The 24,166-nt window shown below is 35.0% G+C and overlaps 1 protein-coding gene across 2 annotated transcripts in view; it reads right to left on the minus strand.

The window, feature by feature from the left end:
- Positions 1–370: 370 nt before the first annotated feature.
- Positions 371–24,166, minus strand: part of TMEM167A (transmembrane protein 167A) — a 63,303-nt gene continuing 39,507 nt past the window's right edge. Inside the window, exons 4-6 of one of the 2 annotated variants that reach the window (XR_005655454.1) lie at positions 21,183–21,280; positions 2,494–2,607; positions 371–613 (exon numbers count right to left, since the gene is read on the minus strand). Coding sequence is in view for 1 of the 2 variants with exons in the window: in XM_039875006.1 (XP_039730940.1) it covers positions 13,407–13,418; positions 21,183–21,280 (110 nt within the window). In the remaining variant the exon portion in view is untranslated. Of the gene's footprint in view, positions 614–2,493; positions 2,608–13,391; positions 13,419–21,182; positions 21,281–24,166 lie in introns of those variants that run through there. The other variant, XM_039875006.1, reaches the window with a different exon arrangement.

Consider the following 24,166-nt stretch of genomic DNA (forward strand, 5'->3'; position numbering starts at 1 on the left):
AGTGTGTAGATATTAAGTTGCTCTAGGTGAATTCCATTTCTTTCACAGATAAACAATGACATCGGCACTAAGAAAATCAAATCCATTTGCATTTAAACACACGTGTCTATGTGCACATAAATGGGTACATATAGTATATTACATTGTTTTATTTGACAATTTTTTAATTAATAAATTCGTTCGCAATTTGACTTTGGAAGGAAAACCCAGTGATTGATAATCAAGGTTATCAAGGTTAAGTAGATGAAAATACTAGTTTACTCTTCTCAAAGGATCCATATAATACAAATAATAATAAATTTACAAAGTGAATTTGTCAGTTAACTCATCTTAAGTGAAGTAGCAAAAGGTCTCAGAAATCATAATAATGTATGTGTTCATTTCACTTTTTATTGAAGGAAAATTATAAATGCCATGGGAAGGTAAGCAGCAATCAAAACTAAGAAAACAGAAAGTAAATTTCATCCCGTGAGGAAATTATGAGAACATGGAGAACAATCTTCTTGATTTGATTTTGATTCCATTGCAATTCATTATATATCTTCACACTCTGAATCTGTGAGTCTCTGAGGAAGCTGTTTCCTGTTCTTAACTCAGAAGTTAGGTGCAAATACTAGGAATGAGACAGAGGTAAACAGATGTGGTTAGCACATGAGCTCAGGGCTAAATCCCAAGCTGAAAGTTTTCAAGTCAAAACAAACGTGTAAACTAAGAAATATTTCTTCGTATGCGCCACCAATCTGTCACAGGCACTAAAAAGCCTCAGCTGCAAAACTAGGGTTCGGTGTGCGGATACAGTAGTAGGGTAGCTTTAGCCAGCCACTAGCATTTGGATCAATAACCACACCAAAAATAGTCTCTCTAAAAGCAATCAAAAGGCTTCTCATTGTTTACAATACATATTTTTTTGTATTCATTCACTCACTCCTGCCATTAAGATAGCCTTTGGTTCGAAGTAGAAAACAGCCATTATTTTATTTATGTCATCATGATCAACATATTGTCCTTTTCCTATAGTACTGCTAATGATCTTTGAATGTTTCTTTTCTTTACAAATTATTGAATGAAGAGAAAGATTTTAAATTTCTAGAGATGTACATGAACTCTTTTTAAGTCCTTTCCTATGTAATTCTTCCTTTTTCTTGATTTTTTTAAAACATAGACACAAAATTAAGACTCAAGAGAATTTTTTTCAAATTCCAAAATTTAGTTAAATAATCTTACCCATGATATACAGTAATTAAATATCATTTTAGAGCCATTTCCCCCCAGACGGTTGACAGTACAAGTTGGAGGCTTTGAAATTTACTGGCACATCGAACCCTTAATGCTTTCAGCCTTTCCTTTCAGAGAAAGAACATACCCATTAAAATGTTTCACTGCTGTTTTATTAACGAACCTAGCGACAAAAATTATTATTTTAATACCAGAGATGTAGCTACATACTTTGACCTATTGGCTCATTATTCTGAAAACTTTTAACATATATTTTCCTCAAGTTTTAAACTGTATTGTAACAAACAGGCATGCTTAGTCATTACAATCGACAATCTTTGGAAGATGGACCACATTCACTGAAGTAACTGTTATAAGCATCTGATATCTGAATTATCATTAGTCTCCATCAGTTGCATCATCTCTTATTGCAAAGTAAAAACCAAACCTTCATTTTATGATACTGGATTAGGTATCACACAATCAACCCTAATAAACATGATCTCTTCCAGCTATAAGCTTCAAAAATAAAAATGATATCTTCTTATCACTAAATATGTTAATTCTATCAATGTAATTTAAGTCCTGATTTCTTTTTTTTTAATTTTTAAAATTTTTTATTTTTTAGGCAAGGCAAGCCTTAGTTGACCTCACAGATTGCAAGGACCTTGTCAGCTTACAATTCTTTTTTTTTTTATTTTTTTATTTTTTACACCTACAGCACCTGGTCTTCCTAGGTGGTCTCCCATCCAAGGACTAACCAGGCCCAACCCTGCTTAGCTTCCAAGATCAGATGGGATCAGGCTTGTTCAGGGAGTGTAAAGGAAGATGGAAGGAGGGGAGAAAAAAGAAACAACATAAAGTTGCCACTTACAGTGAGACTCCATTTCCTTAACACTTCCAATGAAATTACAGAACCCCAACCTACTTCAGTTTGTGTAGATTAATTAATAAACTTACTCAGTTGTTTACTTAGTTATTAAAATAGGTGACGAGAGCAGCTGGGATAGCAGGCTTTAACAGAGACAAGGAGTGGACGGAAGACAGAGGAAGTAAGCTTTACATTATAGCAGCTTTGAGTCACATTTTACTAATACATCCAGGAGAAAGAAATCTCCAAATGGAGTGTTTTTTCCAGACACAGTAAGATTATCAAGCACAAAAGTCTCATATATGGAAATTTGTCTCCTGAAGGACAATATTCATTGCTGTCAGCCTTAGATGAAAAGTTTTATATTAATCTTTTTTATGGAATATTTTTATATCATATGGACTTACCTTTTATGCTTATAATTCTGAATATTCTTCATTTAGATCACAGCTGAGTTGGTTATGGTAATAGAAATATTCCAAGTGTCTTTTTATGCACGGGTTTCAGAGTAATGTAGAGCTCTAAAAATGTTCAAAATATTTTAGGAATTACATATTTTCAAGGTAAGAAGATGAAGTAAATTATGTTACCATGTGTCAGTCCCATTTTAGCTGATAAATAGAAGTACTTGTCACTCTTTTTTGATTCATATGGGTCCATTTTTTTTTTTTGAATTATGCACATTATTCAGGGTAATCAGGAACGTTTCTTTGGTGTAAACAATGACTGCCCTGCTATTAAAAAAATTGGGGAAAACATTGGAGAGTAGTTGGCATGAGAGATGGAACTTAAAATACAGGACTGTAATAGGCAGAAATGAGATGAGACCATTTCAGAAAGAGGGAAGACATGGAGACAAGAAATCAGAGTGTATCTGGGGAAGAGCTTATAGTCCCATTCATCTGGAGGGTGAGATAGAGGCATCAGCCTGAGGAACCAACTCTTGGCACACGTATTGATGTTCTCATGATGGAACAGAGGTCAGGCTCCTTCAACGAGCTTTTTACGCAGCAGAGTTGACAAGTGGAAACCAGAAAGTGAGAAGTTTGAGGATGCCAAGTGTTGACTACAGCTGGCAAATGAGTGTGACTGAGACCAAAATTATTAACATATGATTGTTGCCAGTCTTCTCCATCCACTTACAGTCTCAAGAAAAGTCCGAATTTTCTGTATCATTTCTTCTCTTAATCCACCTGCCTAGAAGGGCCCTGCCTTTTCTATTTTCTTGGTTCTCACAATCAAGAATAGAAAATAGACCCCAAAAACTACAAAATAAGAGAGGCAGAAGAAGGCTTGTGTTATTGTTGTTGGAATGAAATGCAAGGCAACAACCTTCAAAAAAAAGAAAAAAAGAAAAAAGAAAACAATACACAAGCTGGAAACAGCTTGCTTTCTTTTTTAAAAATTTCAAAACAAAGTTAGAAAATCAGAACCAGAAGTTTAAGAAACGTTCTCTGCAGGGGGTAGCTCAGCACCATTGTAATTAGGACATAAATATAATTTATATTTGTTGGTTAGTGGGATCAGGGCTATTATGGTAGGCATAAATGACAGACTGTGGAGATTCTGCTTAATTAGACAAGAACTAGAGAGACCTGGAGGTCTCCTGAACAAGGCAGTGATGTGATTAGTATTCTTCTTTAGGAATAATCATCTAATAGCTTATTCATATAAGTGAGAAAAGAAAAAAAATAAGAAGACAAGCGAAATCTGGTAGGAGACTTTGCAACATGTCTGGCGAAAGGTAATAGAGAGGTGTACTCAAAGGGGAGAATGAGGTTAGAAAAGATGGCATGGTATCTGGAAAGCAAAATCGATGGAACCATTATGAGAGGCAAAAGAAAAGAGTTGACGATTTGATGTTCGAGGCCTCAGGAACTGAAGAAATGGATGTGTCACTAACAGAAGTGAGGATCCTGGAGGAAAAAGCTAGCTTCAAGGTAGAAATAAATAGCTTAATTTTACATGAGTCGGTTTTGATGTACAGGTAGAACACCTGGGTGAGGATGCCCAGTGGACAACTGGAAATGCAAGCTCCAAGAGGAAAGGCCTGTGTCTGTCTCGCTCACTTTTCACCATGTTTTATCTCCGAAGGCCAGCATATAATAAGTGATTAATAAACACTGCTGAATGAATGAAAGTTTGTTCAATACTCTGAGTTTTTATGATACACTATTATAATTGTTTCATGCTTGCTTCTTTTTATTTATACATTCTGAGTTTTTCATATACATCTTAGATTTCCATTTCTGAGTGTCTGGTATATCTTAAGCCCTCAATACATGTTCGTTGAATTAATAAGTGAATATATGTTCTTTTAGTTTATATACAACTCTATTCACGATTCTCATCTTCTGTATATTCAAGTAAGATAGAACTTACTAAATATCTTATTAACATTATTAGATAAATATACAAGTCCATAGAACTTACTTTAAAGAAAGAGTGATGGCAGTAACTCATAGGTTTTCCCATTGCTTTGGGAATATAACTAAAGATATTTCAACATTTGGTTATTCTGTTTGGCTAATAGCCTATCTGCAGCTGTCAGAAATTATATCTCCTTTAAACTACGAAGAGCCTGAAAAAGACCTTTGGGGAAAAAAAACTTGTTTAAAAGGTAAATACTTTTAAATTTTATGAATGACTGGAGCTTTTTTATATTCAGCAGTGATATATGACTCATTTTTGTCCCCAGCACAAACTTTTAGGGCAAGTCCAGAAAGCTCTCAAGCCATCCATGATGCAAACACTTTTGAGGTCCTCTTTCTAGTGGGTAAAGGGATTCATAAGGAACATGGTGTTTTTTCTTGGGGCAAACTTCACATTTCGTATTCTAGGTCTAAATGATTTGACAATACATGAGCTTTTTATACAACATATTTACACTGAAAAGGTTTCTAGTCATTATGATCATTCACTAGAGATGTTCCTCAAAAGCATGGCAAAAAAGTAAAATATAAAATTCAAACTTTTAGTCTGTAGTGATTTTTACCGCTTGCACTGAGATGGCTTCATGAAAGTTAAAATGTTTTTTAAAGGCAAAACTTGAAGACATCTGGTGTTGAGTTCAGAAATTAGAACCAGATATGCTTCCTTATCCATATTTCAGTTCACATGATTAGCCTGCCAGAATGATAAAAGGGAAAAGGTTTACTGATTTAATTTTTGTTTTGTTTTTAAAGAAATAACAGAAATATTTTAATGCTCAATGTAATTACAGGTCATTTTTTAAGTATACAGACCATTCCTGAATATACGTGATGAAATATCAGAATTAATATAAATTCTAGATATAGTTAGCATTATTATAGGATTCTCTAAGGGTTTCCTAAGTAACAACAGTCAAGCAGTATAAAGGGCTCAGATTGCATTTCAAACCAGTTTTCCAAATAATTTATGGTGTATGAGTTCCTGAACAAAAACTGAGAGAGCAAATCACTGTTTGATTCAGCCATGCTACAAGCATTAATACACATCCCATTCAGAATGCCATCATAAAAGAGCAAATAGAATTTCTGTTTTCTAAAACTTCAACAATGATTCATGTTATGAAAGGAATAAAGATATACATAGAAACTCTTGAAAAGGTGATTAATAGAATTCTAAGTTGGTATTTACAGTTTACCAAGTACTGTAGAGCCTATTTCATTTTACACTTATAATAAATTTGAAGTAAACCAAATACATATTGTTATTTTCATTTAACAAATGATAAAATCAAAATCTGCAAATATAGTATGTTACATAGTTACTTTCACAGAGCCAATAAGTACTAAAACCTAGAATTTCCATATCATACATCAAAGCTTTTTCCATTATTTCATGCTATCTTTCTGCAAGATGAAAATACAACAAAATATGTCCCTAATTGATTGGTATTTGGAAACTATAGTTTAACTTCACTCAATCCTAGAAAAATCTACCTAAGGAAACATTAGTATCAAAAAACAAACATTAACATTGCACTTGGCATATCTGTTTAGTAAGGAATCCATTAGATCTGGAACTTATTATTTTGACAGAATATCTTTATTAATGAATTTTTCTAGTTGACTTCGTAAATACAATTATATTTTCTACTTCGTCAATTGTTTTACATGTAAGTTTCTACATAATCTTTCCATTTCAAACTAGTCTACAGTCCTAAAAATATGGACTTTGTTCATTCAAGTGTAGAAAGATAATAAAATTATCTAATGCACATATTACATTAATAAGATTTATTTTCCTTTTATTGAGGGGGGATGAGAAGGCATCTTTAAAAATCTGCTCTATATCTTACAAATGAGAAAATTGAAGTAGAATGTTTCTCTTTTTTAAAAAAAATAGGGTTTTTGGTGGCATAGCCCTTTGGCTATTCTGCTGTGGTCAGTTCCAAGTACTAGATTATCAAGTTTCTCAAAATGAGCATGAACCTTGAAACATTTTTCCTTTTTCTTAATCCTTCCATAGTTAATGGATAACCAATCCTGTCTCTTTATGTAAGATTAATAACCACAACAATAATAGATGTCTCTGATTATTATAATTTAGTATTTCCAGATGTGGAAAAGCAGAAGAAGGAATGAGAAAATCACATAATCATGATAATGCATACTTTTTAAATACTTTATAGTATATACAAATAGACTTACCCCTCAAAACCTATGACAGTGTATTCTCGTGCTAAAGAAATAGAAATAGGGGCTCAGAGAAGGTAAATAAGGAATGCAAGGTTCTATGGTCAGTGAATGGCAGAGTTGGATTAAGAATCCAGGCATCTCTGTTCTACTGCTGATTTGCAGGGGATTCTCTCTATCAGATTCTCTCATTCAAGGCCACATTCACTTTGAATAGCCAAATGAGACAAGTGTGGACCAGTCTAAAATTCAAGAGCTCTAAATGCCTGTCTCTACCCCATTTGACCTAATTTAGTACTCTGAAGCAAATGACATAGGTAAGGGCATGGGCTCTAAGGGCTTCCAGACCTGGCTTTACATCCCCATTCTTCCAATTACTAGCTCAATGAGCTTCACAAGTTCGTTTCTCCAAGGCTCAGTTTTCTCATCTGTAAAATGAGGATGTAAAATCCTTGAACCCAGATGTGCATAAAGCATTTCTTTGAACTTCGTAAATAATATATTTTACATAGCTATGTGACTCCATTTTTTTGTATCTCTAGGTTTTTAATCTCTTAATAAATAAATCAAAATTTACTAAATGGTTTTACTGAATTCCATTATAAATTTTCTTGATCGACAAATAGAATAGCACCATAATTATAAATGGGGTAGAAAGGCATTGTTTTGTGAAAATATTTGCCATTATTCAAAAGGAATGGGAATCAATGTTAGCTTTCAAACTTTAATCAACATGAGTTTATGTCTCTAAAATCAGTATCAGTTTGATATTGATTCCTAAAGGCTAAATGATTCCTTTTCATTTATGGGTTGAATTCATTTCCTCGAGTGCATCTCAATGACTAAATCAGGATCATGTTTGATGAAATAATCATAGTTAACAATGAATACCCTATTTTTTCCTTGTCTCCTCTTAATTTTACTATAATCCCCAAAATCTAGGATTGAAATACAGCAGTAAAAAATGTAAAGGTGAGAAATTCAATTATAATTCCAATAGATGCATTCGAAGACAACCCAGAATCTTTATACAAATATTAAGTGGTGATAACGTCATTAACATACTCATGTTGATAAATTCAGAACATTTTTGTATCTATTATTCAGCAAGCTCTCACTCACAAGTAACAGGAAACTCAAAATGAATTAAACATTAAGGAAGTTATTGGCTAGCATCACTGAGAAGTCAGAGGTGAGGTGAACTTCAGAGGAAGCATTATCCAATGATTCTGGTTGGGCTCCCCTACAGTTTCCTCAGCTCTGCCCCTGTATAAAGTGATCCTCAGGATCACTTAGCAAGAGAAGAAAAAAATTAATTTTCAGAACTCTCTCATAAAAGAGAGAAAACTTCTGAATTCCTCAGCAAACACCTCCTCAAATGCCTTTGGTTAAAACTGGGTTTCAGGATCATTTGTGTACCAATGTTTGAGGCAGTAAAGCAGTGGAATAATGGCCCACCCAACATCAGTTTCCCCTGTGGTATTTGGCTGCATTAAAAAAAAAAAAAGCAGTGATGAATAACATAAAATGGGAGTTCTTTGAGAAGGAAAAAGTAAAGAACAAGTACTTTTGTGTGGGCAACTATCAGTGTCCTCTATCTCTTCCAATATCTACCCATTCATTTGTCTAAGCGGTATTAACTGATTAATTTAGATCCTGAAACACAAATACTCCCGATATGTCCTCGGAAGAAAAGTACAAATGTTTTAAGTTTTAAATAAATTGGCTTGAACTATGAAATTTTTATACTGCTGGCAAGCAACCATGTCACAAGGCATGGACAAGATTAAACTTTAAGTTTAATGGCTGGGATAAGTCCAAGTACAGGAAAATAAGCCTCTGCAAATATATTTCAGGCACATAAATGGTACATATTCCCTCTTTAAAATGTAAACTAGAAGATTTCATGCAAACTACCATTAAAGAAGAAAAATGCATTTTCTCACAGAAAGCACTCAATTTTAAATAAGCATGCAGAAATAGGACAGTATTAAGATCCCTATATTGCCAGATACTACTATGACCCACAGGTTAATTTTAGCCATGATCTCTCCAGAACTCAACAACAAAAAATAGATTTTACATATAAGAAGATTTATATATGGCTAATAATGTTTTACATACAAGAAGATTTATATATGGCTAATAATGTTTTTAGATTTTACATACAAGATTTATATGTGGCTAATAATGTTTAACACAAGTTTAGAAAATGAAAAAAATGAGAATTTTCAGAGCTCTAATGAAGCCAAGAAAAAAACTCAAACTTTCTGGAAAAAGCATTTTGGACATTAATGACTACATGAAAGTAGGCAACATTTCTTTCTTTCTTTTCTTTCTTTCTTTCTTTCTTTCTTTCTTTTTCTTCTTCTTTCTTCTTTCTTTCTTTCTTTCTTTCTTTCTTTCTTTCTTTATATTTAGATTTTTTTTTTATTCACAGTCTTATAATTATTCTTAAAGAAATTCCAACGCTTTACCCCAAAGAAGCAATTGGGCTTTTCTCCATAACTAACAAGTTTGAAAAATAGTTAATTGTTTATATTAATTGATTATTTAAGTATTTATAGAACAGGTACTATAGACCCAGAAAAAATTTTAATGCATATTTCTGCCCTCAAATAATTTAAAATCTCTTTGAGAATTTTAAATTTCTCAATCCAAAAATATAAGAAACAATAAACTACTAAATTGTGAACCAGGGCATATAGATATAGAAAAGACCACACACGGAAAATCTTTAGAGAAGTGTACTTTAGAGAAGTTACAAAGCCTTACCATCGTACTAACATCTATTGAATACACATCATTTACCAGACATGTTTAATAATATACCATTTAATCTCATAACAACTCTATGAATTTTAATTATTATCATCAAGATTTTACAGACAAAGTAATTGAAGCTTAAAGATTAACTTGTCCAAAGTTGAAAAGTTAGTAAAAAGTAGGATTAGGAATTGAACCCATATTGTAAAATCCTACAGTGTAGTTGCTTAGCTACGAAGGTATTCTGCCTCCATGGAAGAAGACAAACTTGATGAGCCCTTTGCAGACCTATTAGTCCTTCTTAATCAAGAAAGACAAAGAAGGTTATTTTAGAAAGGAGAATCGGCATGAATGAAGGTCTTGTTATTAGAGTTTCCATGGTTTATTAGCACCATTAGAAGAAACTTCCCAGACAGATCTAAAGTTTGGACAAAGGATAAAAAAAGATACAACAAATTCAGTGGAGTTGGTTATAGAGATTAATAAAGGCAAGGAAGAGTTTTCCAAAAACAATTTCTCAATATAAAACAACCATTCAAACTCTTTCATCTCCTCTCTTTCTCATCCTCAGCCCATCTTCAAACTCCAAAAGACCTGACTGAAATGACTCACCGGGGACCACCCAACATCTTTCAGACATTTAAATTAAACTCAAAAGCATAGAAGTGTTCTTAATAGCTCAAAGGTTAATACTTTTCAAATCCTGGGTCAGACTACCTAAGGGGAGAAAGCAAGAGACATTCTGGTGACCTGGAAATCCCACAGGCTCCCAGGTGACCTCCCAGGGCTGCTCTTCTGCATTCCATACATTTTGCAGTCTGCAGTTGCTTTGGTTGCTTTGTCAGTTCGAAATGGAATGCAGGCTCACACCATGTCAGAGCTGAAGTTCTTTTCCTAAACTGAAATGGAAATAATTCCAAAACCGAAATAGAGTATACATATGTGTTTATAAATATGTAGATAATAACTGAGAGAAAACATTAAAACTAATTATTGTGGTTACCTCTGGGACAGATAGCTGAGTAGCTGGGGGGACATTCAAAGAGAAGGAGCTTACTTGTCCTCACCAACTCCTGCACATTTTCAATTTAGAAGGCTATACATGTATTATTATGTATTCAAAAACATGTACATTGCAAGTGAATTAACTTTCTGGTGACCTTTTTCCTGTCTTGTTGTATATTCAAAGCATAATTGCCAGATGAATCTTCCCAAAAGTACAGTTCCCATCACATCCTCTCCCTAGTCCAAAACCTTCAGTGCTTTGCCCATCACTAACAACAACTAATTTACAAGGTTCACGAAAATTGATTTACCAATATAATTTATGTTACACGCCACATTTTGAAGTAGGTTATGCTTCATATGACAAGTAGTGCAATGGCACATAATGAATTTAAAAGATTTGTTAGGGTTATACAGCTGGCTGCTAGTACTGCTGAGACGAGTCTGAAATACTTGGCACTTCCTATGAGATCATGCTGTCTCTCGCAAGTAGCTTATTGAGTTAAATCAAAACTCCTCGGCCTACCATTGATTTCAACCTTCCTCAGAAGTTTTCTTATGTAAATCCTCAACACCCATCCTTTGTTCCAGGTGAATTATATACACACTGGTTCCTCAAATATCTCTCACTTTACTATCACTGTACCTTTTCTCATGTTCTTCCTAACCCCTTAGAAAGTCTCCCCACTTCATTTATCACTTATGAAAACCTTCCACAGTTAATCAGAAATGCAACTTGCCCTGATTTGCCCAGTGTTTCAATTTTTCCCTTCCCAGTATTTTATTTGTACCACTCATAAAAACTGCATATTAGTCTTAAATTATAGTCACATTGGTGTTTGTCTTCACTTGGGTACAAAACTGTAAACTTTGAAAACAAAGATTATGTTTTCCATGTCCATATTTTTCAGATATCTAGCAAACTACTTTTTGTTTATTAAGGGCTCAAAAATATTTGTTGAATTTAGTTTAAGAATTGATTTCTGGGACACGAGGGATGCATTGTAAGGTGAAGTGAACTTGGGAAAGAATCCAGAAACTCATTTTACAACAGAGATCACAAAACGATAGTTTGTAACACTCTCTGAAAGACAGATGTATTTTGTTAGACAGCACAGGGTTCGTTTCTTTGGGGGTTTTGTTTTTTAATTTGAATTTTTCGCCAGCATTTCCAAAGAGCTCATGTAAAAATATGAATTTCTAGCTTTTCTTGAAAATGAGAAAATCTCTCAACTCTGAGACTGTCCAACCATGGGAAAAAATAGGCTAGAGTTGGTAATACCTGCTCGTTTTCAATAAAATTGTGTGCCACAGCTCACCACTTATGGTTTTCTTACACCTGCCTGGTTATGCAGACTTGTAATACCTGTTGGGTGCTGTATATTTACATTTGTAATTCCTAGTAGAAATGTAGATCCTTTTTTCTTCAGCAAAAAGTCCCTAAAACTTGTTACCTCTACCCAGTATTCTACATCTATTTTAACAATGGCCTGGTGAAAGCAATTTGGTTGATCATCTTTGAAAGAGTAACCCACCCTCTTCATGTAGGGAAAACTCAAGCAGAAGTTAAGTCATTTGTTACATTCAGGCATGTTAATAGAAAACAGGGAACTTCTAGACACAGAAAGAAAACTGCCATTTGAACCACAAGATGTCACACTGAGACATTGCCTGTGAAGCTACCTACTAGGTCTCACAAGCAGGGGGAGCAGAAAAAAATGCAGGTGACAGAATTACATAATTGGAAGAGATCTAAAGAAGGGCAATCCAATATTTTAATTATTCCTATGACATTTCTACCAAGCTGATTTCTAAACTCTCTAGCTCTCTAATGAGGCCAAGCCTGTTTCAAGTTTCACGATTTGTATTGCAGAAGCATTCTTACTCATGTATAGAGAAAAAATGAATTACTGTAACTTCTCCCGTTAGTCTTCATTTTCTCTCTGGAGTAACAAAAAAATCACATGTGACAGCCTTTTTAATATTTAAATACTATAATCATGTGACCTCAGAGTCTTCCACACCTATAGTTTCTGGTTAATGGTACCCTCAACATCCCCTGGTTGTCTTCTCTGTTATGTTACACCCCAAATGGGACGTAACGTTACAGGTATTGTCTGGTCCAACAAAATACAACAGAGTTATACTGAATTACTTCATTACTATAGCTTTATTTATGCAGCCTCAAAGTTTAATTAGTTGTTTTGACAGCTACAAATCTCTGTTGACTCATATTACGATTACAATCAACTCAGACCTCCAAGTTCTAGCACTGCTCATCTTCCTCATCATGTGCTTCCACATGAATTTTTGGACTTCATATTTATCCCTATTAAATCTCATTGTGCTTACATTGGTTCATTGATTCAACCTGTCAAGGTCTTTTTAGATTTGATTTTTGATTTTTATCTCTGCAAATTTGATGTGTATGTAGTTAATTCTTCCCTCCAGGTGACTAGAAAACAAGCAGCAGAAAAAAGGATTTTGCTTCATATCCTCCCTCCTGGTTTTCATATTAAAGCTGGTCCCTCCATATTTCTTGAGAAGAGCCATTTACCTATCACTGATTCACCCAACCCTATTGTTAATTTTCTCACCTTGTCTTCAAGAATACAAAAATTGATGGATTCCTCACATGCACAGGAGAAAAGATATGCCAAAGGAAAACTGTAAAGTGCTTCTTTTAAGTGAAAAGGTATGTATGTATTGGAAATATCATTGTATGTGTAGAGTTTGGTACTATCCGTGGTGTCAGGCATCCACTGGGGGTCTTAGTACTTCTATCTCTATATTTTTTCTATATCAATACTCATACCTATATCTTTATCTCTCTGTTCTTATATCTACATACAATACATATCTTTACATACTTACATTCACAAATATGCACTTTCCTTGGGAGAGGATCCATAACTTGGACTGGATTTTCAGAAAGTTTCCTGGCATAAAAAAGTTAAGAACCATTAACTTAATAAATTCTCCTAATATACTATATATAAAAAATAATTCTATTTTTAAAAATCTCTAATTATCCTTATTTATAGAGTGTCTACTATGTGCCAGGAATGCTCTAGATATTGATAAAGATGTGAACAAAATATAGCAAGTCTCTGCCCTTATGGAGTTTACATTCTAGTGGATGTTTACATGAAATGTTGAGTGAGAAGTCTGCCTCACTGAGAAGATGACCTCTGTATAAAGACTTATAAGAACTAAAGTGACTTGGAGAAAGATACTAGGTAAAGATGACAGCAAGGGCAAAGCACCCCGTTAGCAAATCCTTAGTCTACCCAATAATCAGCAAGCCTATGACAGAGTAAGCTGAAGGGAAATAGGTAGAGAAAAGTTGGGACAGAAGTGTGGATAGGGACATCAAAATGGTTTTCAACATGGAAAGGAAAAGGGTGCATTTGGAAATCTGGGGAAAAGTATTTTGGGTTGTCACAATGACTCTGGGACCTTACCGTCACTTAGAGGAAGTTGAGATGTCAAAGACCATGTAAATCTGCAGGACATTTTGTACAGTGAAGAACTGTTTTGCCCAAAATGCCAACAGCATCCCCATTTAGAGACCTTGGGTAAGAGACCTTTCGGCTATTCTATAAATTCTGGATTTTACTCTAGGTAAGATGGGAAGTCATTAGAGACCTCAGTGCAGTAGAGTGAATGGTCTAACTTTTATATTTATTAAGGCTCAGACTATCATTGTTTTGGAGATAAAAGAGACCAAGCACATAGACAAGTTAAGAGGTTGTCACAATAAACACGATAACTGAGATGGTTTCTGAGTGGCTAATGGTGGGGAGAGTATGCATAGCAGGGATACACTAGACACAGAGATGATCCACATCCTGGTCTTGGGCAGGACAGGGCAAGAAGGCTTGAGATTTCATCATGCTACTCAGAATGGTGGGCAATTGAAAACTCATGTATTGTCTATTTTCTGGAATTTTCCACTTAATATTTTCAGACCACGTTTGACTGTGGGTAATTGAAACTGCAGAAAGCAAAACCACAGTAGTCAGGGAGACTACTGTGCAGAAATGTAGAAAGAAATCTAAAAGAGACAAAAAATGTTAATGTCAGCTATGTCTAGTTTTTTACTTCACTGATGATTTTTCTGTTACATATTTCCTAAACTATTTATATTAAATATGACAAAATTTTGTGAAATGTTAAAATTCTGAATATCTACAACACTACCTCATAAAACTCACTTGTGACAGAGTTCTGATCTGATTTTTCTTCTTACTAGACTCTCTTTCTATTCCTCTCTCTCCAACTGCTTACTCATCAGCTAGCACTGGACTCACCACTAACAGATGCCACTTTTAGGGATTTTAAGCCCTCAGCCTTACTCTACTGTGGTCATTATACCTATGCAATACATTTTGATTTTCATTCCAAGGAAAAATGGTAGAATTGTTAACAGCTGGATCCTCTTTGAAAGAGCAGGCCACACATATTTACTAGAACTTTGGGGGGTTGTAGAAGGAATGGAAAAACTGTCACTTGGGTACCCTTTCCTGGCAGCACCTCAAAGGTTACCAAGTGAGAACAACAGTGCTCAACTGCCCTGAAAAGCCAAAGAGAGTGTGAAATTTAAAACTCGAATTGCCTCTCTCTTCTCATTATGTATTATTTGTCAATCATGGGTAAAAAGTGGTTTTTGCTCTCCAGCTGCTAGCCCCATGGTGCATATATCACTCAGTGGTGGCACTTTCCTGTGGAACATTGCAAGAGAAATCAATGATTTCACCTTTCTTTCAAAAAAAGGTGAGATTTCTCTCTCTCTCTCTCTTTCTCTCTCTCTCTCTCTCTCTCTCTCTCTCTCTCTCTCTCTCCCTCCCTCCCCCCACCCTCTCTCTCTCTTTTTCTTTTAACCTAATTATTTAACCAAAAAAGGCAAGTAACTTGAAGACAAAACAAAAACAAAAACAAAAATTATAAACTTGGTTTTTACGTTCAGAGACATTTTAGATATTAAAATAATGTATATTACAACACATACAATGAAACTTTTTCCCTTTTTTTTATTGGAATCAAAATGTCTGAAATATTCTGGATTGTTTCAGCCTGGTAGTAGGGAGATTTTTGTACTTCTTTGTATTGAGCCTCGCAAATGAGCAATAAAATGCACATTATCACTCAGTATGAGATGCAGACCTTTAAAAATAGATTCGTTTTGATGCCTGCCTTTCAAATTTATTTTACAACATCAAAACATATTGCCCTCATTTGTACATTTTATTCATGTGACATGGAAAGTGTTTTTTAAAAAAATTTTAGCACCATTTTAGGACCTAAGTTACTTTTTATGGTTCTATGAAGGGAAGTGAAGACACAAAGCTCAGATATGTTTCCAGTTGATGTAATAAATACATATTAAGCCATAATACACATCATGTTCTGTCTAATGTCCTTAAACAAAGCACAAAAGCATCACCTCAGTTATTCAAGAACATTCAAATAGAAAACTATTTAGCATCTATTTGTTTCTAAAGTTTGCATCTTTGGCTTTTATAAAAAAGTCCCATTAAAGGCAATGTCGAACTTTGTAAAAAAGATTGTTTAACGAGGGAAGTGCACTAAAAGCTTTGGTAGTCACAGGTTTTATTCTTTTGCAAGTTAAATACCACTCGCGAAGCAATTCAAAGTTGTGATTAAATGTATGCATTTTACAGATGAATCAAAATGCCAACATAATGAATAACCTGTAATGAAGCAGATTCTGTTGAGGATAAAACATTTTCTCCCCTTCATTTTTTTTCTTTTTTTCATAATTCCATCTAGGAATAGATGTTGATGCCAACTGAAAAAAATCCATTAATGGAAGCCCCAACAACTCAAGCATCTCCCTTCATGCTCTAATTTACATGGAAATGTGAGGTGTTCACATCGTCATAAATTTTACAGCACATAGGTTTGGGCAGTAAAGAGAGTTCAATAGCTTAGGCTCACCTATTTCTTCAAGCTTCTTATTTTCTGAGAGCAGGATAGATACCCAGCAGTAAACTCAGGATCAAATGGAAATAAAACTGCTGAGAGAGACCCAGTGGAAGGCGCTGAACGGCCAGGCTTCCGGCTAAAGCCATGCAATACCATGGCATTGCATATGGTTTCCATCTGAAACTCCAAAGGGCTGGGCATGTCTTTCTGTGCCTATGAATGTATGTATTCAGGCTGCCACCTCGACTGGTTCTGATTTACACCTAACTCTCTCCAGGCTTCCTAAAAGTGAACTTTAGTGAACTTCATACAAGTTCAACATTCGTAACCAAACCTGAAATTCCAGAGGTTTTGTCTGGGATTTGATTTCAAAATGAGGACATGTCTTTCCAAGTTACATGTTTCCAACTATTGTTGATTTTTGGCCCCAGTATCTATTATGTTTAATGTTATGCATTCCTGAATAACTAGATAATGTAAGAGAATCGGAACTGAGAGGACCAGCAGCATGGGGTGGGCGGTTGTCTCATAAAGTGTGTCTCATAAAAAAGCTTCCAAATATATGAGGATCCTGTGGTCCTTGGCAACAAGCAAGCTATTAGATGCTTTTAACACTTCTATTGTTCTCTTTGTACCTCTTCACTCTCCCCAACCCACTCATCAAAATTGAATGCTTGCTCTTGCTTTGTTGACTCTCTCTGAGTTCCCAATTTTATGCCTTTGTTCTGCTGTCCTTTATTTTGGATATTTTTTTCCTTGTGCCACATGTTCACAACCTCACTAATTATAAGGCCCCATTTATAGCCTCTTCATCTATGGAACCTTTCCTGACCCTGTCAGCTGGAAACATTCCCTTCTTTAGCTGAACTTCTATAACTGTTATAGAGTAGCATCATCATAATGTATATACATATATTATCCCCTACACTAGACCATAAGATGCTTGAGGGCAGGTCTAATTTATCTTTCTGTCATTCACTTGTTAGGCAATAGAATCACTCAAATGGTATTCGTTGAAAGAATAATGAATAAATTAATGGATGAATATCCATTTTATTCAAACATAAAGCAACAAGAGGACTTGGACATAGCTTATAAGTACCATAACAGAAGGCTGCAGTGACAGAAAGTATTTTAAAAAGTAAGACACTTTTAGGGCCCTTATTACTCTTGAATACTGTCTAGTTAATGCCAACCTTGCCACCACTGTGAGCCTCAGAACGGTAAGTACCTCATTGTCCTTACTCACTGCTATATCCCCAATCCCTCAGCACAGTAACTGGCACATAACAGATACTCAATAAGTGTTTATTGAATTAATATTATATTGAATTTTAAAAAGCAAAGGCTCTTTATAGAATGTAAGTCTTTGAGCTAAAAAGGGAAATTTTAGAGACGTCAGAATAAGATGATAAGATAAACAAACAAATTGAAACCTAAAGCATCTTATGGCAAGCCACTAAAATGGTCTCTCAATTTCTACCTGTCTATTTTGTCTGAACCTCCTTGAACTTTGAGTTCTCTTCCTGTACAATGTCAAGTCGATGAGACAGCCACAAGTGATAATCTGTGTAAACTCAACCGGCTCTCTCATTAGCCCAGAGCAGATTATAAAAACTGATACTGGCTCTTGAGGGTTCTTCTGGAGAGCACTCTCTTACTTCCAAAGTAGCTCCCAAGCTTGATAAGATCCAAGTCTTTGGAGGAGAGATTAGCATCAGACCCAGGGGGGATTTTTAATCATATTAAAACAAGATAACAAGTTATCTGAGAGAAAATTAATCCTCACCTCTATGTTATGTTATTTATGCCACTTGACACATGGGAATTCTTTTAAATAGTTAGCTGGTCCATTTCATTTCATGTGGCTTTTTTTGCCCTGATATTTAAATATCTTTAATTTATGAGTATTCAAATGGTTCTTGATTAAAATAACTAGCAATTTTATCATTATTTCTTGCTTCATGAAATAAGTAATGCAATCAAACTTCTAAAAAGAGCATATTAATATCATATTTCCAATTAGAACTCTAGGTTTATAGCATCAGGTACCTAAAGCTGACAACATAAGTTTATTTAGTTCTGTACTTACAATTTAATATTAGCTGGAAAAGATAAACAGAAAAGTGCATAGTGGCCTATGCTCTTTCATAAAGAGATGAAAAAAAGGTTGATGCCCATTTGAATAAACTTTATAAAACAAGTAAATAACTTTTTAAAATTCCTCACATTTCCAGACAGCTCTTGTGATTTTTGATGGCATCATATTTTATTTCAAAATATGCGAACACTTTATTTATTCATATATAGAGCTAGGTATTGAGACCTCTTTCCAAAAATTACTTTAAATGGAGTCCTCACTAATCACTAGAAGGAGAAGGAAATCACTAGAAGGAGAAGGAAAAATTTACTTTTATTTACCTGGTTAATGAAAATTAAAGGTATAAATAAGATTACAAAGAAAGTGTTTAAGATATTTAATACCTCAAATACCTTCAACGATTTAACAAATATCATTCATATATTATTTACATAGCCAGGAAACATTTCTCAATCACTAATCACTAAATGAGGCAAGCACTGCCAGAGGTGTTTAAATCCAGTTACATGTAAAGAAACATTATTAAATTATTACCAAATTATGTCCATTGAATTACCAGGTACTCTTATTTACTTATTATAAAGATAGTTAAATTATAGTTTATAATTATAGTTAAAATAGAGGTAAAATTTCTATAAAGTCACTTAAAGCATATTAATATCACATTCTCAATTAAACTACAGTTTTACACCATCAAGCACCAAAAAATGAGAGCATAAACAAATTCATTTAGTTGAGCCACTTATTTACTTATTTTACTTTAAAGTGTTCTGTAATTCTGGTACTTTGTGTGTGATACAAATTCTTGCAAACTACTTGTAGGATGAATTATAATCTCCAGATACAAACTACAATGACCTGTAATTAATTGCATTTCTGAGTTGGACTAATATGGTAAAAATAGCTTCAAAATTCTGATAAGGAAAGCATTCACTCAATATTTTAGGTAATTCTTAATTTTTCATTTGAAAACACAAAGTAACTACCTCAATGAAGATGAGTTCGAGTTTAATCGAAGTGTTACTTTAGTTAATAAATGACAAGCAACCACAAAATCAGCATTTCTTTTCTACCCTCACTCATAGAAATGCCATGACGAGGCCAAAACTATGCTGTCACATATTCTCTCATTTTGGAAAATCAAAACAAACCTGTAGAGTGGGCAGAGCAGGCATTCCCATCCCCTTCCCCACTCCATTTATCATGTGAGAAATTTAAGACTCAAAGAGCCTAAATTCCTCAAGCTCACACAATTGGTAAGCAGAAGAACTAGAGAGCCAGATTTGGGGGGAAAGGATTTGCCAAAAAAAACTAGTAAAGCTTTGCATTCAGGTCAGCCAGAACCACCAGCTCTCCATTACCAATTTTTTTTTCCAAGCCCCCTGACTTGCCTTCATATGGGTCAGCCTAATTTGTTTCTACTTTATCTGTAACATGTCCTTTATATGTGATCAATTTATTCCAGTCAGATTTCTTTTTTCCACCATCCTCGCATTCAAGTGGTAGTAGCCTTACACAGTTGTTTTTTTAGATCGTCAACCAAAGGTCCTATAAATTTTCCCTCCTTTTGAAGTACACTGTGCCTGAGAGAAATCAGAAGAGGAGTTAGGGAAGGTTAATAGAGAAGGAGACAACTGAAGTAGCCACTGAAAGACGAGAAGGAATCAGTAAATAAAGAAGGGCAATCCAGGCAAAGGAGAGAGTCGCCCAACCTGGTGTGGCACTTTTAAGGATCTTCGGGCAGAGCAGAATTTTCCGCTGCATGCTCAGTTCTTGAAATGTCAGTTTTCACCAGCTGTGTATGACCTGTCTACTATTATAACTTGGCTTTCTTCCACTTGACTTAATTAAGGCACCAATCATCTTACACTTTGACTCTACCAATGGTTTCATCTCTAAGCATATTTGTGGAGGATTTCTGGATTCCACCATGTTAGTTCAACCATAAGTCCAACACCTTTCAATGACCCACAGCTCCGTTAAGCATTTCTCTATCAAGTCTGCCTCATCCTCCTGGGCAGGGCCTGAAAAATGGTAGAGAATCACAAGATATTATCTAGGGACAGTAAACAGTTGAATATGGCCAGAAAATATGGAGGTTTGGGAGAAAATGGCAAATACTAAAGTTGGAAAAGTAAAAACAAAAACACCAACAACAATGAAACTTTGCAAGCCTTGAGTAATAGCTGTCAGGTACCATGTTAAGTTTTTTTATTTTTTTGTATTATCTAATTTAATCCTCACAAAATTCCATGAGGTAGATACTGTTACAATTCCTATTTCACAAATGAAGTGACTGAAGTTCAGAGAGGTTAAGTAATTCCCTAAAATCATACAACTGGTAAGAGACCAGCCAGATGCCCACTCCCACTCCAGAACCTACATTTTAAAGCTATACACCTCCCAAATATAGGTTGACTGGCTTGTAAACCACCATTTTATGCCTCAATATAATACTGATGAGGTAAACCATTGATGGTTTTTAAGAAAGGACGTGTTTAGACTTGAATTTTAGAAAGATCATTCTTAGGGTATAGGACGGAATAAAGACGATGTAGAGTTTATGTGATCCCATTGGGAGAAGATGAAAATCTCAACTTATGTGTTGACAGTGGCAAAAGGAAGAGATGAAAGTATTGCAAAAATAACTCACCATCTGTGTGGATGAGGAAGGTGAGTCCAAAGTCTCTGGTCTGGCTGGCTGGTGATGGCTGCTAACAGTATCAGCAAAGAGTGAGAACACAGGAGGAGCTGGTTTAAGAGACGAGATACTGAGTTGTATTACTGCCCACCACCAGACACCCTTCCCACTATGATTAGGCTTGTTTGTGTCCAGATTGTTCTTCTAAGTCAATTTTACAGCTGAAACTAAGGGGGGAAAAAAGTAACCTTTTAAAAAATCTGTCAGAGTATAAAATACTTGAAGACTAAGAATCTGTGGACTGTCTTTCTGATGAGTCTAGTTTCACATTCCCTTTCTACTCCATTTTCTGGAATATTTGTAGGCATCACAAAGAGAATCCACTACAATCTTCCAAATCACCATCCAGGCCTTACAGGAAGAGAGCCCACCCAGCACGTTTTTAATTGCCTCTATATCTAACCATCCAAATATCCTTATTATCATCTCTTTTTTTTTAAATGCCATGACTCATTCATCAGACCACCAGGTAAAAAGCCCCAGGTCAGCAAGCCAGCAGTCAGGAAGAACACAGAGGGGATAGAGAATGACTCCTAAAGTCTCTCTTTTCAAAAAGCTTTTGTAGTTTATTCTTGCTGAGCAGAAAGCAACTTTTGAGGGGTTCAATTTATTGATATCACAAGGTTGACACAGTTGAGATGCAGCCTAATATGAAAATATGAATTAGCTTCTCATGCTAAGAAAAACAAAGCCAGTGACATTTCCTCAGAGCCAAATATTTCATCACATGAATTATAAAGCCTCTGTCTTAGTTGTAGGTCATGTGTCAACAAGGATTGTTTATTTTTTTAACTATGTGTCACATGACCCAACTGCATCATCTATAATAATTTTCTTGAGTAAACCAGACAACCAGGCCCCTCTCTCAAACACCAATACCAAGGCCGACTCAAATCGGCAGCTGTATAATTTTGAATGGGTTGTTGTGATTTAAATGTCTCATTGCATTGGGAGCTAAGGGAGGTGACATAATCCAGAAGAAGCTTGGAAGTGAGAGTGTTTGTGAGGGTGGCTGAGCTACATGACCTTTAAGGTCTGCCCTCTAATTCTGTCTCTGGTAGTCAATGAATGTACTTCAGGGGTGTTAGGCACTCAGGGTAAGCTTCTTGGGAGGTTTAATGAAAGGAAAAGTTAGGTTGCAAGTAGGTGGCTATGATGAAAGGTTTTCTTTACATGAACTTCCACAAAAAGTATTTTTGAGTAGCTAATTAAATTGTGGATGTTTATTATGCTCTGTATTATGAGAAAAAGAGGAAGTTCATCTTCTTGAACTAAATCCATACTACAAAAGGGGGTGCTTGAACAGATGTAACAAGCAGAGATCGAGTTGATGCTAGTGCTTTGCTTGAACTCAGCTAAGAAAAATAGCACTAAGCATTGCGTACAGTCTGTTTAACAAAGAAAAAGGAAGAGATTGTTAAAAGGACTTGGAATCTGACATACAAACTGTCCCTTCAGTATTGTGGTCAAATTTCTTATGAAAGGTGGATCTTAATTTTTATTCTAAAACTATATTCCTTAAATTGTACACTGATACAGATTTTCTGTGTGCTAAATAGTATTATTCAGTTAACAGTCAATAATTTCTAATAAAAAATCATATAGTTATCTCAAAACATGCAGAAAAACATCAAACAAAAAAATATTTAAAGACTGTCTCTGTAAAAACAAATAAGGTCACTCACTAGGTATAAGGGTCTAACTATATGGTATAAAGTCATATGTCATATGCCATATCCTAGACCTTACCATGAACTCTGAATTTATGTTTCAAGTAATATATAGTACTAATTTTGATTCCAAAGGATCTAGAAGTTATTCATACTTAATCACTTATGTTATATATTGAACCAATTTCTCACCCTCTGTAAGAACTGCCTCATAAGTTTTATGAGCCTGGAATTCTTCCAGTGGCTATCTCATGTGTATCCAAGTGTTCTGTGTTACTTGGATCAAGGTGCTCTATTCACAGTCTTTGAAATGCCACAAAGCTTCCAGTGATTTCTGACCACTGGAAGTTTGGACATTGGATTCCTCGTCAAATATGCTTAATGGGCACCTGTAGACATGGGGTCTGGTCCTGCTCTGTTCTTGCCCTCTTCAGAGCACCAAATTTAGGACTGCTGGCAGGGAAGTTCATCCATATCACAGCTTGGAAGTTGAATACACCCAACCAAACCTTAAGAACTGCTTCTCAAATGATGTTTTGAGAGTAAATTTGGAAATCTCAGGCCTTCATCTAGTACTCTTCCATATGAGTGCTGTTTGTTTGTTTGTTTGTTTTATTGATTGGCTCAGAATTGAAATAATTTCTCAGGTACTTTGAGGCTGTCTTTGATCAGGAAGAGAAAAGCAGGAAATGACACTATAGCCTACACTAACCTTTAAGACTGAAATGTTGTAACCAGCAGAGATAATTCAGCCACATCAACTGCCTTCTGCTTCTTCTGGCCCTTGATCAGCCTCAGTTGTTGGATCCTGGTCTTTTCCCTATTTTAGTTTTTTTTCTGTTTTCTAGCTTTTGGTTGTGTCTTGTCCTTGTCTTTCATTGCTTAAATAGAACAGTTTAAAAAACATAGATTAATGGAATGTCAGGCTGGAAGGAGCTCTCTTCAGAAACCTGTGCAGGGTATTTGCCCTGTCCTGTTCTCATACTCGTCTATCCCAATGACCTAGAGGGGAGAATGTGCTTGTCAAATTTTCAAACTCTACATAGTAAAATTGATACAATAATACACACACACACACACACACACACACACACACATATATATATATATATATATACACACACACACACATATATATATATTATATGTATTTAGTGCTTTCCTGTTTCAAAAAGTTTCTGCACATAATATCTTGTTTGATTCCAGGAATAATAGGGAAGATGATACGATGAATTTTAGTTCGGTATGAAAGACAGGTTTTCACAA

Source organism: Pteropus medius, unplaced genomic scaffold (genome assembly GCF_902729225.1).
Source record: "Pteropus medius unplaced genomic scaffold, Ma_sr-lr_union100, whole genome shotgun sequence".
NCBI classification, from domain to species: domain Eukaryota; kingdom Metazoa; phylum Chordata; class Mammalia; order Chiroptera; family Pteropodidae; genus Pteropus; species Pteropus medius.